Genomic DNA, 16,875 nt, shown 5'->3' with positions numbered 1-16,875 from the left:
CCAGCCTGTGGTGTTAGGAATAAGAGGCAATGCTGGTTAGATGTGTTTGCTGTGCTTATAGATACTAACTGTGTGTGTGTGTGGGGGGGGGGACAACTGTTTTGGGTCAGGGGCCACTGACCCACTTGCTTAAGGCACACACACCAGAGGCTGGAGGAGAGAGCAAAGGGAAAGCTGAGGTGAAGACTGAGCTTGTCAACTGATTAAGGAATTGGCAGCAGAATAGGCTGGATCAACCATGGGGAGCTTAATTGCCAGAGCTACAACAGCCTGTCCAATCCCAGTGAGCTGCTGGGATGGGGGAATTTTAAGAGCAAATGTCATGATATCTGATATATATATATATAGTGGTCCAATGTCTGAGAGTCTGTAACTGAAATGCTGGCTGTTCCCTCTGGGCGGCCTGTGCTCATGGGGAGTGCGGGGCCCAAACGGCCATCTGGGTTCCGCAGTCCCCCGAGTGAGAGGCAGGAGGGGAAGGGGGAGGAGAAGAGAAAGAGAGAGATGGAGAGAGAGGCAGGAGGCAGAGGAGAGCTGAGAGAGAGAGAGGGGGAGGCAGTAGGAGGAGAGAGAGAGAGAGTGAGAGACCGGAAGCTCAGGAGAGAAGACCGACGTGGAGGAGAGACCTGAAAATTCCGTCTTATGACGGGCTAATTGGCTAGTAGTTAATAAGACTGGTGTGTGTGTATGTGTATTAGCATTTGTGTCTGTAGATGTGTGTGCATGTTTGTGTATGTGTTTGTGTACACGTGTATTTATATATATGTGTGTGTGTATATTGGTACCCGTTGTGTGTTTGTGTATATGTGGGTGTATTTGGGCAGTTTGGGTCTGTCACACATCTCCTGCCTTCTGTTGTGAGACGCAGGGCTGACTAGCAGAGTTGAGATTCATTGCAGACCCTGGGGCCAGGGAGGAGGCAGCTGCATGTGCCAAAAGGGGTGGGATGGGGGCAGCCAGCCCTCAGTGCTGCCCGGAACATGTTTCCCCTCCCAGCTCTCAGCCGTTTGGAGCGACGCTTCCGCAGTCGAGCAGCAGTTCAGGGGGGCTGTAAGCCCTGGCCCCTTTGAATTGCCAGGCCTCGGAACAAGGGCCCCCTTTGTCGTCCCCCCTCGCTGTTGGAGGTAGGGTTGCCAGATGGCTCCAACAAAAATCCCGGAAAAGCGTGACATGACATCCCAATCTACATCCCATCTTATTTAGAAAACACCAGACAGTTCTGCAGTCTCCTTTCTATTTCTCAGTTTGTTTCCTGTATGGAAAGCTCAAACACTGGACTGTCCGGTTCAACACCGGACACCTGGCAGCCCTAGTTGGTGGGCCTGGAGCTGACGTTTTGGAACCTTTTGCTAATTGCCGTAACAAGTGCAAGTAGCTGGAGAGACTGATTGCTGCTGGGTGCTGTTCTCTCTTCGCTGTCAGCGGGAGCCTGTCTGTCGTGCCTCATGTTAGAAGCAGGCGCCAAGCGGCGCTGCTCATAGGGTTGTAACCATAGGCGTGTGCAGCACATTTCATTAGGGTGTGCACCCAAAGAATTTTGACCCCCATTAGCCACACCCCTGACTCCCATTAGCCAGACCTCTGGAGGTAACACTCTCGGGGCAAGATGGGCTCATGACCAGATGTAAAAGGTGTCACGTGACCCACCATCTTCCTACCAATAGGGATTAGTTTGGCTCCCACCAAACCCTCCTCATGCAACTATTCTGCAGTTGCATTACCCCAATTTGGGTCACATTAACTCGGGGGCGGAGAGGCTGGGGGAAGTGTCCCCTCTAAGAGTTTCCTCCCATGAGCAGAATGAATTTTGTGTTTTGCACCAGTACTGAGGTCATGTGGCTTGTTTGCATGTGCCACCGTGGCACCCAGGTTATTAATAAATATCATATGAACCTCGACCTTTTCCCTCTGCTGCCATGTCTCCCCCCTTTGCTCCATCAGCTCCCCTAGTGCCTGCTGCCCCCAACCCCTCATCCTCCTCTGCTGTTCTGACTCCTGCCCTTCTCACTGCCCTCAGCCCTCTAGGACCTGCCCCCCTCCACCATACTGACCCAGTATGGCCGTTCTTATGTTCTTATCTTCTTATCTTCTTAGTGTCACTGAGCCAGGTTTGAAGCAGGTGGGGTGTTGTGTAGACAGGCCCTGCCTGACGGCCTGTGTGTTGTGAGGGCAACCAATCCCAAGCCCTGCCCGGGCCCTTTCACTGTGCTGTCACACAACTCAGAACCCTCACCGGCCAATCGCCACGGGGCACCTGCGCTGCTCGTGGAGGCCGTAACCATGGTGCCCACCGGAGGTCTGAGAGCATTTCTTCCCGAGGCCTGAGCAGAGGCAGCGTGTGTGCTCAAGGCACAAGAGTACAGGCCCATTGCCATGGGGTTGTGCAGGGGGGTCGCCACCCCAGCCTGTTCCCTCCTCAGCCAGACTCTCAGCACTGAGCTGAGCGGGGTGCTTTTTGTTTAGGCCTTGCACTTCCAGCCTCCCCTGGTAGGGGTAGAGCTCCTTTCTCCTGTGCTGCCTCTGGCTGGCTGCCTGCTCCTCACCCCTCTCACCGGCTCCCTGCACAGAGGGAGCAGTGGGCTCCAGGGGCACAGGAGGGGCATAGAGCGCTTCCCGCTGGCTGAAGTCAAACATGGGAAAAGCTCCCAAGGTAGGGAGGCGCCTGCCTATCAGGCATCAACATTCATCCATATTGATAATTCCTTGTGGGGGAGAGAGGGCTGGTTACTTCCTAAGTTTTGTGCCTTTACTGGGACCAAATTGTGTGTGCTTCAACCTTCTGTGCATCTCCAGGGATGCAGGCGCTAGTTAATCTCCCCGACTCCTGGTGCGAGCGTGCTGCCTGTGTATGCCTACACTGCCCCCACTTCGTTATTGCCCTGTCCCCCTTCCCTCCCTGCTTCTCTCTCCCACCCAGTCGCCTGCTCTCAATTCATCTGCCAGCCCATATGTTCCCTCTTTCAACCTCACAGTCTTCTATCCATTCCCTACCCTTTCAGTCTCCTTCCTGCACTCCAAACTTCCCACCCGCTCATGTTCTACCTTCTAACTCCACATTCCTTTGCATTCATCTCCGCCTCCCTCCTGCTCTCTGCTGATTAGCTCCCTGGTTGGCAGTTTCAGCAGAGAAGATGACAGGGCCGTACAAACTTTGATTCCTCCTGCCTGGAGGAGTCTACTCTGCTGGCTTGGCTGAGGCACATTGGCAGGGCATTGTTGGGGAAGCTGTGGGCTCTCACAGCTCCTTTTCCTGGGTTGTAAACTCCTCTTCCTCTGCATGTATTACTCCTGGAGGTAGAGTCCTGCAAATCTGCACATATCTGCTTTGTATCCATGGGTACAGGCGACGCTGCACTTATGGCCTACTTGGTTTCTGAAGAACCGCCGTAAGTGAAGCTGTCATAAGTTGAATCCTTATTTCCCATAGGCGCAATCTTATAAATGGCAGTTCCATTCCTGGAAACCCATTTCATACCCTAAAAATGCCAAAGTTGACTACAGAAATGGAGGAAAATGAAACAAAATAGTTCAAATAATTCACAAAAATAACTAAAAAGTGAAGACCAGTGTGGCGCAGTTCAAGCAGCTGATGCAGACGGCGAGTCTGACTGACCGTGTACGTTTCCTGTTTTGGGATGACACGTGGAGTCTGCGTCATACGCCGTCGTAAATGAGAGCTGTAGAAGTAAATTGGGAGGTTTTAGGAGCTATCTTACATGGAAAGAAATGGCTGTAAATGCGGTGGGTCGTCAGTCGGGGGTCACCTGTATCTGCATCCACGGCTCATTTTGCAGTTACAAATGCGGACGTGGATACAAATTTTGTATGCATGCAGCGCTCTGCCCATGGGAGTTACATGTGAATAAGGACAGAAGAGGAGACATCTATGAATTTACTTTTGCTCTGGGACTCAGCCAGTGGACACATTTACATCCATTGGAAAGACACCTCTCTCCAAGTAGATGCAAAATATGCAAGCTCAGCTTGTTTGCAGAGGGTACACACCTGAGCCTTTAGAACAGAGCTGGAGATGTGGGTTGGTGGGAGGCAGAAGATCTGCATCAGGGAAGAACAAATGCTGAAGTTCCTTCTGCTTGTGCCTGGCAGGTAGTGGAGTCACCCTGTGGAGCGGATGAGGCTGCACGAACTTCAGAAACCAATCACTGGCACCTGGCGCACACTGGGAAGGAATCCATCTCCGTCACTCTGCATGGTGCCACCAACCTGCCAGCCACCCAGAAGGGCACTGTGCCATGGCCCTATGTCACTGTGTGAGTACTGGGGAAGTTTGCTTCTGGGCTTTGGTTAGAAGATCTGCTCTTGTAGCAAGGAGATCAGGCAAGGAGTTGAGACTGTGGTGCAGGCCATAAGCCTGGTCTCTGCTCATCTGTTTAGTTTTCATCTGCACAGTAATAGATTGCACAGGCAAGGTATCACAGGAGGATACATCTCTCCGACCTGAATGCACAGCATGAGAAATCAGAGACACTGAGAATCTTGTGGGAGAGGAGCGTAATGTGCACAGAGATTTACCCCTGTTGTCAGAAAAAAATGATCTATGCAGCTCTCCGAGTGGAATGTCTATTTCTAACTTCCTTTTGTTCAAACCCTGCCTGTCACACCGGTGATTTGTGCTATGGAACGCCATATATATTCTATAGCAGCAATGTGAGGGGAGAGAGTGAAACACACTAACCCCTTGCAGCGGGGAACTAGCATATGATCAGACTGAAGGTTGCCGCATTCACACTCAGGTGGTCAGAGCTGCCACGTACCCAGGGGGTAGCCCCAGATGCAGTTTTGCTCAGTTGATGCAGCTGCCCAGACTTTGCATAATGAAGCAAATGAGGCGAAGTGTGGAATACTGCAGCGCATCATTTGCATAATTAACGAGGCTCTGTTTTTGCGCAAGAGGCTTTCACGCAAGAGCTGTTCTTCCTGAAAAAAGGGGAAGAACGGCTCTTGCACAAAAGCCTCTCGCGCAAAAACGGAGCCTAGTTAATTATGCAAATGAGGTGCAGCGATAGTCCATGCTTTGCCTCATTTGCATATTTTTTGAGCAAGAGGGGGCAGTCTAGACATAGCCCCCCCTTTATCATAGTTGAGGCATCTCACCGCATCAAGGCAATGGGCCTCTTCTACTGAAAATCTAAGTCTGGTCTGCACAGGACAACCATGCTGGTGTAGTTATATCAGTCGGACTGCGAAAAAACCCACCCACCTCAGCAGCACAGCTATGCTGACAAAACCTCATAGTGATGCAGTTCTGCTGACAGAAGAGGGCTTTTGTCTGCACAGCTAATGTAGTTCAGGGAGATGGTATTCCTAAGTTGGCAATAAAACTCCTTCTGTTAGCTTTCACTGTGTCCGTGCTAGGATCTGTGCTGGCACAGTCTCTGTAAGGCAGACATGGCCTTCATTTCCTACTGGCTTGAATGGAATATATCATTTGGCAAACAAACCTCTGGATTGGACAAGGGTTTGTAATTGGGTAAGCTGATAGGTGATAATTGGTCAGGGTGGCTATTCTATATTTTACAACTCTGTGAATGAATTTTTGACAGTGTGAAATGTATAGACTGATGTCAGAGTCCAGAAGATGGTGCTTCCTGGGTTTATTTAGATTTGTCAGAAAAAAGAAGTAAAACAATGTGTCTTGGTGCACAGAATTTGGTTCCTTGTGCAGGATACATGCATCAGGGGACTCAATTTAGCATTCGCACTGTGCTATGTAGTAACTGAAAGGACCCGGTTGAGTTGTGGTGTTACAATCAGATGGGCAAAGCCTGAATGCTAAAGGAAAAAAAATCCATCTCTTTTTCACTAAAAGAGGGGCAAACAATCATTGCTTGTGTAGGACCTAGGCAAATAATGCGTTGTGTTCCTGTACTGTTGTTGTGGCACGTGTTTACTTAGCAGCCCCATTCCCAGACTGGTGTAGGCATCACAAATGACATCAGTGCACCTGTCAACAAGAAAAGCCATATTAATTTCAGCTCCTTTAGGAAGAGCGGAGGAGAAATCATAACCTGAAAACAAATGAAATCAGTTGAAGGAGCCTGATTCTCTATTCGGTTGCCCCAGCTTTACACTAGTGTAACCCCTTCTTTGAAACTGATTTCTGGAGGTTCACAACCAGTGCAAAAGAACATAAAAATGTAAACCAATGGGCAGTTTTTATTGGACAGATATATTTATTTATGGCCTAGGATAGCAGGCGTGCTGCATGCCAGCTCTGTCCTGGCTCTGGCCCAGCGATGGAGATGCCTAGGGTGAGATAGCTGGGTATGGAGTGCAACAAGACCAATGTGCCTGGGACGAGCTGTGTGTGTGAGTCTTTTACTGCATGCACTTTGCCCAAGCTACAAACCCTTTACTTGAATAAGGAAAACTGACAAATCAAAGAGAAATGTGCTCCCAGGAGAGAAGTGTGAAGAGTAAATATCCAGATTCTCAGCTCTTTGGGGATATACTGCACAGAGTCTGTTGCTTGAGCTTTAGTGGTCTTTGCAGCCATGCCTGGGGTAGTCCCGCTTGTGTGCTGTCAGGAAGAGTTGCTTCTAGTAATTGGGTGCTGTGACCTTAAGCCAGGGGTGGGCAATAATTTTTGATGGGGAGCCACTCCCCAGATTTTGGAAAGTGGTCGAGGGCCGCAATCTTCCTTGATATTAATGGAAGAGGAGTGGGGGTCTGGGATGGACGTTGGGTGCAGAAGGGAGCTTGGGGTAAGGGATTGGGCTGCAGGAGGGAGAATGGGGTCTGAGAGGGAGTTTGGACGAAGGAGGTAGTTGTGATCTAGGGCAAGAAACTGGGGTGCAGGGTTTTGGGATGTAACCTAGGATAGGAGGGGATTGGGGTGCTAGATCTGGGAGTGGGTATGGGTGCATGTGGAGTAGTGGGGCAGGAGTGTGGGGCAGAGGGTTGGGGAAGGGAGGCAGGTTCTCGCCAGGAGACTTAACAGCCAGCCTGCCTGCCTGTAGAGCTAAAGGCTTGCAGAGCTTAAAATGTTTCTGCTTGCTTGGCCATGTGCTTGAATGAATGAGCGAGCTCATTTTGTGGCTGCCTTGTATTTTGTGGCTGCCTTGTATTCAAACGGGCAGTTCCCATTGGCTCTCCCACAACCTCTCTAGGCAATTTATTCCAGTGCTTAACCATCCTGACAGGAAGTTTTGTTGGATGATCTGTGCATTGCTGTTATTTTCCCAAAAGATGTCTGGTTAATTCAGATCCCTCATTACGACCAGGTTCTGTGCTTTGGATGATTGTTAGTTGTTAAAAAACAAACAACAAACAAACAAAAAAACCTCCTCCACTTCTTCCTGGTTAGGTGGTCGACAGTAGACCCTCCCATGACATCACCCTTATTTTTTACCCTTTTTATCCTTATTGAGAGAGTCTTAACAAGTCTGTCTCCTATGTCCATCTCAACCTCAGTCCAAGTGAATGCATTTTTAACATAGAAGGCCACACCTCTTCCCTTTTTCTCTTCCTGTCTTTCCTGAGCAAGCTGTACCCTTCTATACCAATATTCCAGTCGTGCGTATTATCTCCCCAAGTGCAGGCATGTGTGTTACATCCCTGTGATAGAGACGAGAAAGGCCAGAGGTGTAGAAAGCAGACCCACTAGCAGCCCAAGATGAAGAGAGAATGGTGCTCAGAGTCACTTTGCACCTTGTGCTTCCCAGAGCTGCGGATCTGGGCCAGACTCTCCTTCCCATTCCCACTCTGGTGTGCTCAGTTCTTAGAGACATGAGCTGGGAATAGAGATGCTGACAGCTAGCAGGGACCTTGTGTGTTTGCTTCAGAGACCTGAGTGGCAAGGGGGCTGGAGTGCCAGTGGGGGCTCCCCAGTGCTTAGCGGCAGGGGCTGGATTCAGGCCTGGGGTTCCCCACCCCTGCTTTAAGGGGTGCCAAATTAGACAGAAGTGATTTTTCCTCTATTTGAAAAAATATATTAACATGTTATCCACTGTATATTTGAGAGAGTTTGTCTGTCTGTTTGTTCAAGAACTCCTCCTAAACGGTAAGAGCTGGGACCATCATATTAGATAAACAGCTTCCTCATAGCTCAAAGCAAGGTAAGGGTGTGGCTGTGCCAGGAAAATCGGATGTGCCTGAAATGGGATTGCTTCTTATAAAACCATACAGAAAAAGGAAGGAATCACCAGGCAGGTGAAAGGAGCTGCCTGATGGTGCCCCTCCTCCTCCCAGTCCAGGACTGCCCCAACCCCAGGCCCCCGATCCTCAAGGTGCCTTTTGGGAGGGCAGGGGAGAGCTGAAGCAGTCCCCCAAAATTCATACAGCTGTTGCTCTTTAACAAGGAGTGAGAGGAAAGTGCACAGTGTGGCTGGGGAGTGCAGGGGCCAGATGAGCTGTGCACTTGGCTCTTGCTCCTTGATAGGGACAGGAAGGAGAGGAGCAAGCTAGTCTCTTACAAATGCAAGTGTGAAATATTGTACGTCACAGACCTTGAGTTCTGTTCTTTCACACCGTGGAGCACCACAGTGTACGTCGATGCAGCTAAAACGTGTCACGGCAGAGCTTCAAAAGCGCATCACCTGGGTTTGCTGCTTGGGGACGGGGTCTGGCAGGTCATCATTCTCAGTAGCCCCACGGGGCCAGTAACACAGCTCAGTCACTGTTGCTTGCTGCTTAGTGAAGGCCAGTCGGCAACCTGCAAGAGCTGTTCTGCCGTGTTACGGGCTGTGATCCCAAAGACATTGTGCCCAGGAGGTATTTGTCTTGTGCTGCACTTGAAACATTTGGTAAGAGATTTCAATAAGCTTGTGAAAGAAGACTCACAAGTGCTTACAAGATTAGAAAAAAACAACCAATGGTCTGGTAGCACTTTATAGACTCACAAAGCATGGAGATGGGATCATGAGCTTTCGTGGGCACAGCCCACTTCTTCAGATGACCGGAGTTATGAGTTTGGGATGTGAACACTCGACTGGTAAAATGATAGTAAAGCCCTACTTTTGGACACCTGACTGCTAATGAAAACAAATATCACTTAACATATTGTGACAGACCCAGAGCAGCTGGCTACAATAGTTATGTGGAGGGTAGACACACCGGGAACTGAGTGAATGTGTTTCTGTTTTCTGAATAAACTGCAAGAGACATAATCCAGGCAGGCAAGCACCTGAAGCTAATTAAGAGTTTACCTGAAGCAGCAGACAAATCAGATACCTGTAGCCAATTAAGGCCTGCTGGGTTACTTTAAAAGATTTCTTCTCAGGTAATCTGAAGAGGAGGAAGTGTGCTGCTGAGAGCTGGAGACTGAGAAAGGAAAGCGTGTTTGGGCCAAAGCAGGCAAGATTCACTCAGGTTCCAGGGAGAAGGTACTAGGGAAGTGGCCCAGGTAAAGGCTGCTGTATTGGGCCTATGGGAAAAACCCCTTCAGTTGCTGCTATCTGGGGTCCCTGGGCTGGAACCCGGTGTAGTGGATGGGCCCAGGTTTCCCCCAACCCTCCCTACACCACTAAAATGTCTACTCCTGGACAGGGAGGCCAAGATCACAGAGGGATTTCCCCCAGTCCTTTGACTTTGCCAATGCTGAGAGTGGCTCTGTAAGCTGTGACCCTGGCATCTAGAATGGATTTAGAGGCAGTGTGGAGGGTCACAGTGAGCCTCTGAGGCAAACAATAACTGCCTAGAAGTGCCGGACCCACAGGGCCTGGCCGCGGCTTTGCCAAAGTATACATTCCTTTCCATTCCAGTTGCAATGATGATCGGTTATAAATGAAATTCTGGCCTTCTGTGTAGCTGCTTAAATAGTTTTAAGTGAACATTGAAATAAAATGTACCAATTTATGTTACTGTGATGCCATCTTACTTCTCGTTTTTCTTTATATTGAATGGGGGAGAGGGGGGACAAAGTCATAGTGTGCTTAGGGTGCCAAAACCCCTTGGGCTGGCCCTGGAGCGGAGTAGGGGTTTTGCTAGGGACTGAACATAACCAGAGGCTCAGCAGGCAAGGTGCAGCTTTTGCATTTTTAACGGTGGCAGAACTCAGAGCCAGCCTCCTTACCCCTAACTACCCAGGAGTAAGGGAGGTGGGGCTGTGGCCAGAGTAGATGCGGGGCCAGGCCAGGCCAGGCATGGGGCCAGCAGGTGGGGCTAGAGATGCATAGTGTAGTCAATTAACTGATAAGTAAAAGCTTATAGGTTAATGCTATAGACCACACGCGTTTCCTCCTCCTACTTCCACCATTACATTTTTTAGCAGGCTGACCAGCAGCCTGGCTCAGTCCTGGCTTGCGATGGGGCTTGGACCTACCCCTGCTGCGGCTCTGCATTTAAAGTGTATTGGGAGCTGGGCAGTCAAGCAGCCGAGCTCAGTTCTGACTTGTGCTCGGTCTGGGTACTCAGATCCGCCTCCCCCCACCAGGTAGGGGCTGGTATTACCCCAAGCTACTGCCTCTTTATCAGAGGCAGCAGCATCGGGCGACAGGCAGCTGGTCCACGAGGGGAGCTGGTTTTAAAACTGGCTCCCCTTACAGACCAGCTCCTGCCTGGCACCCCAAGGCAGAGGCTGCAGTGCAGAGCGTCAGAGGGCTCCTCGGGAGTGAGGCCGGAGTGCACTGGCTGCTGGCCCTGCCTCTGGGGACTAGAGAATAGTTGACTAACCAATAATAATTAATGAGGTTATTTAACTACTCAATTAACCGATATTTAACACCCCTAGATGGGACCCTGGGCAAGGGCCCATCAGCAGAGCCCTGGGCATGGGGCAGACAGCTGCAGACCCCACATGTGGTGTGGCAGCAGAGTCCCGGGTGTGGGGCAGCAGTGCCACCCTGTGTAAAATGTGGGGTTGCTGCAGCACCCCTGCACTTCTAGTTCCTACACCTATGGGCTGGTGTCAGACCCCTCGTTGAGGGAAGTGAATCAGGAAATGGCAGGATTACTGTGCATTGTGGTCAGGCCCAGAAGATGGCAAATCCAGAACCAGTAGATCAGTTGTCCCAGTTCTGTCCTTTGGTACATCTCAGCCAGTGCTCATGTTCTGTGCAGGGAAGTGGCAGGGTGAGTCTGGGATTGTCCTGGGGGTAAATGGCCACCCCTGCATTGCCAGTGGCAGAAGTAAATGTGTCTGGCCAAGGTGTTCCCACTGCTGCATTTGACCAGAGCAGTCTAAAGAACTCACCATTGTTTACGATGTCCACTTCCCCCTTCGCTAACTCCTTCCTTTGGAGCACATGTTTTGCCAAGGGTTGATTAGGGTGGGGAGACTGAGACAGCAAGTCAGTTGTAGAGCTCAGCATGGGACCCCCTGAGTCTGTCTTAGCAGATTTGGTTGTTCTGTGCTATTGCACTGGGCGGGAGAAGAGCTATTGAAGCTAAAGGATAATGGCACAAACTAAACTAGCCACGAAAGTAGTCTGGAAAGTAGAGGCAGGAGAGAGGTTCTAAAACAGCCTTTCAGTAGGCACACTGGAGAGCATACCTAACTGGTCTCAAGATGGGTCTTGACACGTCAACAAGGGGGAAGACATCATATATATATATAGTAGCCCAATGTCTGTGAGTCTGTAACGCTGAAATGCTGGCTGTTCCCTCTGGGTGGTGCTGTTGCCAGAAATGCTGGCTGTTCCCTCTGGGCGGCCCTTGCTGCATGGGGAGTGCGAGGCCCAAACAGATGCATGCGCCGCTTGCTCCCCCACGATGGCCCGGCTGAGTGGCACAGAAGTCAGCTGAGCGCCACGGCAGGAAGGGAAGGGGGGGCGGTGACGTACATGGCCAGGGGGTTGGACCTGGACGAGCGTGCATCCCAAACGGAGACAGAGGAGAGTGGAGGAGACAGAGAGGAGGGGGAGGAGAGTGGAGAGAGAGTGAGAGGCAGGAGGTGGAGAAGAGAAAGAGAAGATGGAGAAAGAGGCAGGAGGTGGAGGAGAGCCGACAGAGGGGGGGCGGAGGCAGTAGGAGAGCGCGCGAGAGAGAAAGACAGAGCGAGAGACCGGCTCAGGAGATAAGAGTGAGATAGAAAGGGAATAAGATGTGGAGGAGAGACCCGGAAATCCTGTCTTATGACAGGCTGTTGGCTAGTATATAGAAGAAGAACAGATTTGATGGTCAAGAAGGTTGCCTGCATTCTATGCATTAGACCAGCGGTTCTCAAACTGAGAGTTGGGATCCCAAAGCGGGTCGAGATGCCATTTTAATAGGGTCACTAGGGCTAGCATTAGAATTGCTGGGGCCTACGACTGAAGCTGCAGCCCAAACTCCACTACCACGCAGGGCGGCAGGGTTGCGGCTCGCTCTTCCCCCACTTGGGGTGGCAGGGCGGCAGGGTTGCGGCTCGCTCTTCCCCCACTTGGGGTGGCAGGGCTGCGGCAGCCGCTCGCTCTTCCCCCACTTGGGGTGGCAGGGCTGCGGCAGCGGCTCGCTTTCCCCCACTCGGGGTGGCAGGGCTTGGGTGGTGGCCCGGCCTTCCCCCATTAGGGGCAGCAGGACTTGGGCGGCGACCCGTCCTTCCCGGGTGGTAGGGCTCGGGCAGCGACCCGTCCTTCCCCCGCTCGGGGTGGCAGGGCCCGTCCTTCCCCCACTCAGGCAGTGGCTCTTTCCCTATTCGGGACGGCAGGGCTCCAGTTGCAGCCCTGCTCTTGGGGTCATGTAGTGACTTTGTTGTCAGAAGGGGGTAGGGATGTAAAAAGTCATTACAAATGTAAGCGTTTGACCACTAAAAATCCTAACTGTGAGAGGTGCTGCCAGCTTTGCAGTATAAAGCTTATATACTGAGCCTGCAATGAAGCCAGCTCTATGGGTCTAGGGCCAGCACTCCAGGGGAGCTAGCATGTATCCTGTGGCGGGAGGCTGGACTGGGCCTGCCACAGACAGGGACTGCTCCGGCTGTTCCCTCTGGGCAGGTGGGGAGCTGCTCCAACCCCTACTGGTTAACCAGCACGGGTAAGCATTACCTGTTAAGAGTAAGGCTTACTGATTAATTGGTTAACCATTTACATCTCTTCAAGGAGATTGTCATGCCCCTGAACTAGCCTACACTGTTTGCACTGATTTCTGCACATGGATCCAGATGTATTCAGCTGTGCACTCAGCACTAGGAATGGATCAGCCCCCGATTGCTAAGAGAGGCGCCCAGGGAAAAGGGTGTGCTGCTTCATTTATCTCGGGGGGGAGGGGAGGGAATTTAAGTCTGGGGCCTGCAGTTATGCTGAAAAGTGAAGTGAATCCTGGGGCCAGTCAACTGCTGGAATGAAATCCCCTGGGTGAGGACTCGTTTGGGCAGAGCTGACCTTTGGGCAAGGCGAGCGAGGCAGTTGCCTTGGGACCCGTGTGTTCAGGGCCCCACACGGCCAAGCTCCGGGCCCCGCCCACCCGGCTGGGAGCTGCACAGCTGTGTGGCTCAGCATGCTGCCTTGGGCCCCGTACGCTTTTTGGCTGAGTCTGCACTTGGACTGCTACCCGTACAGAGTGAATCAGCAGCAGAGACTCAGGGCTCTCCTCTGAAAATAAAGGGTGTCTCCTGTCGCACAAGGAGCAAAGGCCCTTCGGGCTGGCACTAAGTCTCTTGTACCTCTTCCATCTCCCATCATTTCTGTGATTATAACGCTGCCCTTTGAAGCGTGCTGGAAAACATTGGCGGAAGAATCACAGGGAATGTCTGTTGAAGCACAGCCTTTCCCAGGGACGGATTTTGCCTGGAGGCAGCAGTGACATTTAAAGGCAGGGAGAGCATCAAGCCAGCCTTGCATCGCTGGATATGTGAGATTAAACCCAACAACGCAGCCTCCTCCCTTTCCCTCCCACCCACTCCCTCCTGCAGAGTCAGGGAAGGGGAGTCACACAAATTCAGATGTGTTCAGGGCCGTTCAAGTCAAGGAGAGTCTTTCCACTGATATCAGCAGGCTTTGGATCAGGCCCGTAGAGAGGAACATGGCACAAGTGGGAGCAACTGAACTGCGACACGGTTTGGCAGGGTGGTTTCAGTCCGCCTTCTGGCAGGATGACTTGGATGTTGTGATGTTGCCACTGAAATGGCATTGAATCATGATACCAGTCCAGGAGTCCTTTCCTAGTTTGTGGGGGGAGGAGAAGCCAGCCCTGATGAACATCTGCTCCTGGATGGCACATGTGGCTACTGGCCAGGGTAGCCGAAGGGCAAGAGGCCCTTCTCCAGTATGGATGGGTGGCAAGAGAATCATTAGTCCCGTGGGATCACTGCTGGCAAAGGGGAGGCCATCTCAAGCAAGAGGGACAGTCGCAATGAATCGGAGGAGTCAGCCAGTTCCATCTCATAGCATGGATGGCAGGAAGGGGCTTTCTACTTGGAAGAACCCCGTCCTCAGGAGAAGGCAAAAGGACAGTGATTTTGGGTAAGCAATTGGCCAGGAAGTCCATACCAGCCAGAGACTCAATGGCCTGAGAGGCTCGGCAGCCCAGACAGGGTAATGGCTGCTGGCTGACAGCTCGTTCAGGGGGTGTGTGAAATGAACTAGGGATCTTAGTCCACCTCACACTGCTGGAGCCTCAGTGGCAGGGCTCCTGGGGGCAGAACTCCCCTCTGCCCCTGAGAGCTGATCGCTCTCATTTCATAGGATCATAGGGCTGGAAGAGACCTCAGGAGGTCATCAAGTCCAGCCCCCTGCCCAAGGAAGGACCAACCCCAACTAAATCAACCCAGCCAGGGCTTTGTCAAGCTGAGACTTAAAAACCTCTAGGGATGGAGATTCCATCACCTCCCTAGGGAACCCATCCCAGGGCTTCCCCACCCTCCTAGTGAAATAGTTTTTCCTAATATCCAAGCTAGACCTCTCCCACTGCAACTTGAGACCATTGCTCCTTGGTCTACTTGAGACCATTACATCCATCACTACTGTGAACAGCCTCTCTCCATCCTCTTTGGAACCTCCCTTCAGGAAGCTGAAGGCTGCTATCAAATCTACTCTCACTTCTCTTCTGCAAACTAAATAAGCCCAAATCCCTCAGTCTCTCCTCATAGGTCATGTGCTCCAGCCCCCTAATAATTTTGGTTGCCCTCCGCTGGACCCTCTCCAATCCTTCCTATAGTGGGGGCCCAGAACTGGACACAATATTCCAGATGTGGCCTCACCAAAGCCAAATAAAGGGGAATAACCCCTTCTCTGGATCTGTTGGCAATGCTCCTCCTAATGCACCCTAGTATGCCATTAGCCTTCTTGGCTACAAGGGCGCACTGTTACCTCATATCCAGCTCCTCATCCACTGCAATCCCCAGGTCCTTTTCTGCAGAACTGCTGCTTAGCCATTTGGTCCCCAGCCTGTACCAGTGCTTGGGATTCTTCTGTCCCAAGGGCAGGACTCTGCACTTGTCCTTGTTGAACCTCATCAGATTTCTTTTGGCCCAATCCTCTAATCTGCCTAGGTCATTCTGGACCCTATCCCTGCCCTCCAGTGTATCAACCTCTCCCCCTAGCTTTGTGTCGCCCACAAACTTGCTGAGGGTGCAATCCATCCCCTCATCTAGGTCATTAATAAAGATGTTGAACAAAACCGGCCCCAGAACCGATCCTCGAGGCACTTTGCTAGAAACCGACCGCTATCCTGACTTTTAGCCGTTAATCACTAATTGATGGGCCTGACAGTCTAGCCAGCTTTCTATCCATCTTACAGTCCATTTATCTAATCCATTCTCCCTTAACTTGTGGCAAGAATATTGTGGGAGACCGTATCAAAAGCTTTGCTAAAGTCAAGGTATATCACATCCACTGACTTTCGCATATCCACAGAGCCAGTTACCTCATCATTTACAGCTGCTAGGGGCCAAAAGGATCGTTCTTTGGCTGGTTTCTGGGTTACAGTTGATGGAGGGGAGCAGTAGATGTGATGTTCCTTGTCTTCAGTTAATTTTATTGACACAATCGCATGCAACATCCTCACAAGCAAACTAAGGAGATGGGGTCTAGATGGAATCACTAGACAGTGGGTGCGCAACTGGTTGACAGACTGCAATCAGATTATAGTTCTCAACCGTTCCCTGTTGAGCTGTGGGAAGTGTCTAGTGGGCACTTGCGGGGGTCAGTGCTGGGTGGGGGTAAGGTCAATATGGTCAATAATGACTTGGATATGGAAGTGTAAAGGATGCTTATAACATTTGCAGCTGACCTCCAGCTGCAAGTGGTGCAGGCAGTTTGGAAAACAGGATTATAATTGAAAAAGATGGCGACAAATTGGAGAGTTGCTCTGAAATCAACAAGATGAAATTCAATACAGAGAAGTGCAAAGTGCTTCACTTTTTGACTCCCCGGGGAGTTAAGTTCTGCAACAAGCTTCCAAGGGATTTTGTAGCCCAGTGGTGGGCAACTTGAGGGCCACTTGTGGCCCACTGAGGCCCCACGTGAGGCCCATGGCTGCCCTGGCTGCTCTCCTTCCCCCCCACGCCTCTTGTGCACTAGGGCACCAGAGATCCACACTTCCTGCTTCTTCCCCTCCCTCCCAGCACTTTCGTAGCACCACAGATTGTCTGATTCGAGGCCCCTGCCCGCTCCTCCCCTGCTCTCCCAGAGCTGGAATGTGGCGAATCAGCTGTTTGTGGCTGTTCCAGCTGTGGGAGGGCAGGGGAGGAGTGGGGATGGAGCACGAATCGGGCAATTCATGGTGCTCCAAAAGTGCTGGGAGGGAAGGGGAGGAGTAGGAAGTGTGGGGCTCCGGTGCCCCAGTGCCTGGAGGACAAGAGCAACCGGGGAGGCCACTGCAGCTCTCTGAGGTGAAGGAGGCCACTCATGAGGCCCACTCATGGTTTGTGGGTGCCTATCACGGTTGTAGACTCTGCGTCACTGGACATTTTGAGCCCAGGTCTGACGAACCCCTGTCAGGGATGGTCTGAGGTTCAGCCCAGCACAGGCCTGAAGGCTGGACAGGATGAGATGCCTG

General features: G+C 51.5%; 1 protein-coding gene across 4 annotated transcripts in view; it reads left to right on the top strand.

Moving 5' to 3' along the window:
* Positions 1-2,279: 2,279 nt before the first annotated feature.
* The window catches only part of CCDC33 (coiled-coil domain containing 33), a 238,109-nt gene continuing 223,513 nt past the window's right edge, over positions 2,280-16,875 (top strand). For 3 of the 4 annotated variants that reach the window (XM_025183623.3, XM_025183621.3, XM_025183619.3), the window contains exons 1-2: positions 2,281-2,650; positions 4,108-4,271. In XM_025183623.3, the coding sequence (XP_025039408.1) occupies positions 2,633-2,650; positions 4,108-4,271 (182 nt within the window). In that variant the 5' untranslated portion in view covers positions 2,281-2,632. Of the gene's footprint in view, positions 2,651-4,107; positions 4,272-16,875 lie in introns of all 4 variants that reach the window. The other variant, XM_025183622.3, reaches the window with a different exon arrangement.

Source organism: Pelodiscus sinensis, chromosome 14, assembly GCF_052426305.1.
Source record: "Pelodiscus sinensis isolate ZL-2025 chromosome 14, ASM5242630v1, whole genome shotgun sequence".
Taxonomy (NCBI): domain Eukaryota; kingdom Metazoa; phylum Chordata; order Testudines; family Trionychidae; genus Pelodiscus; species Pelodiscus sinensis.
Note: the sequence above shows the minus strand (reverse complement) of the source record. Positions and strands in the feature narration are given on the sequence as shown.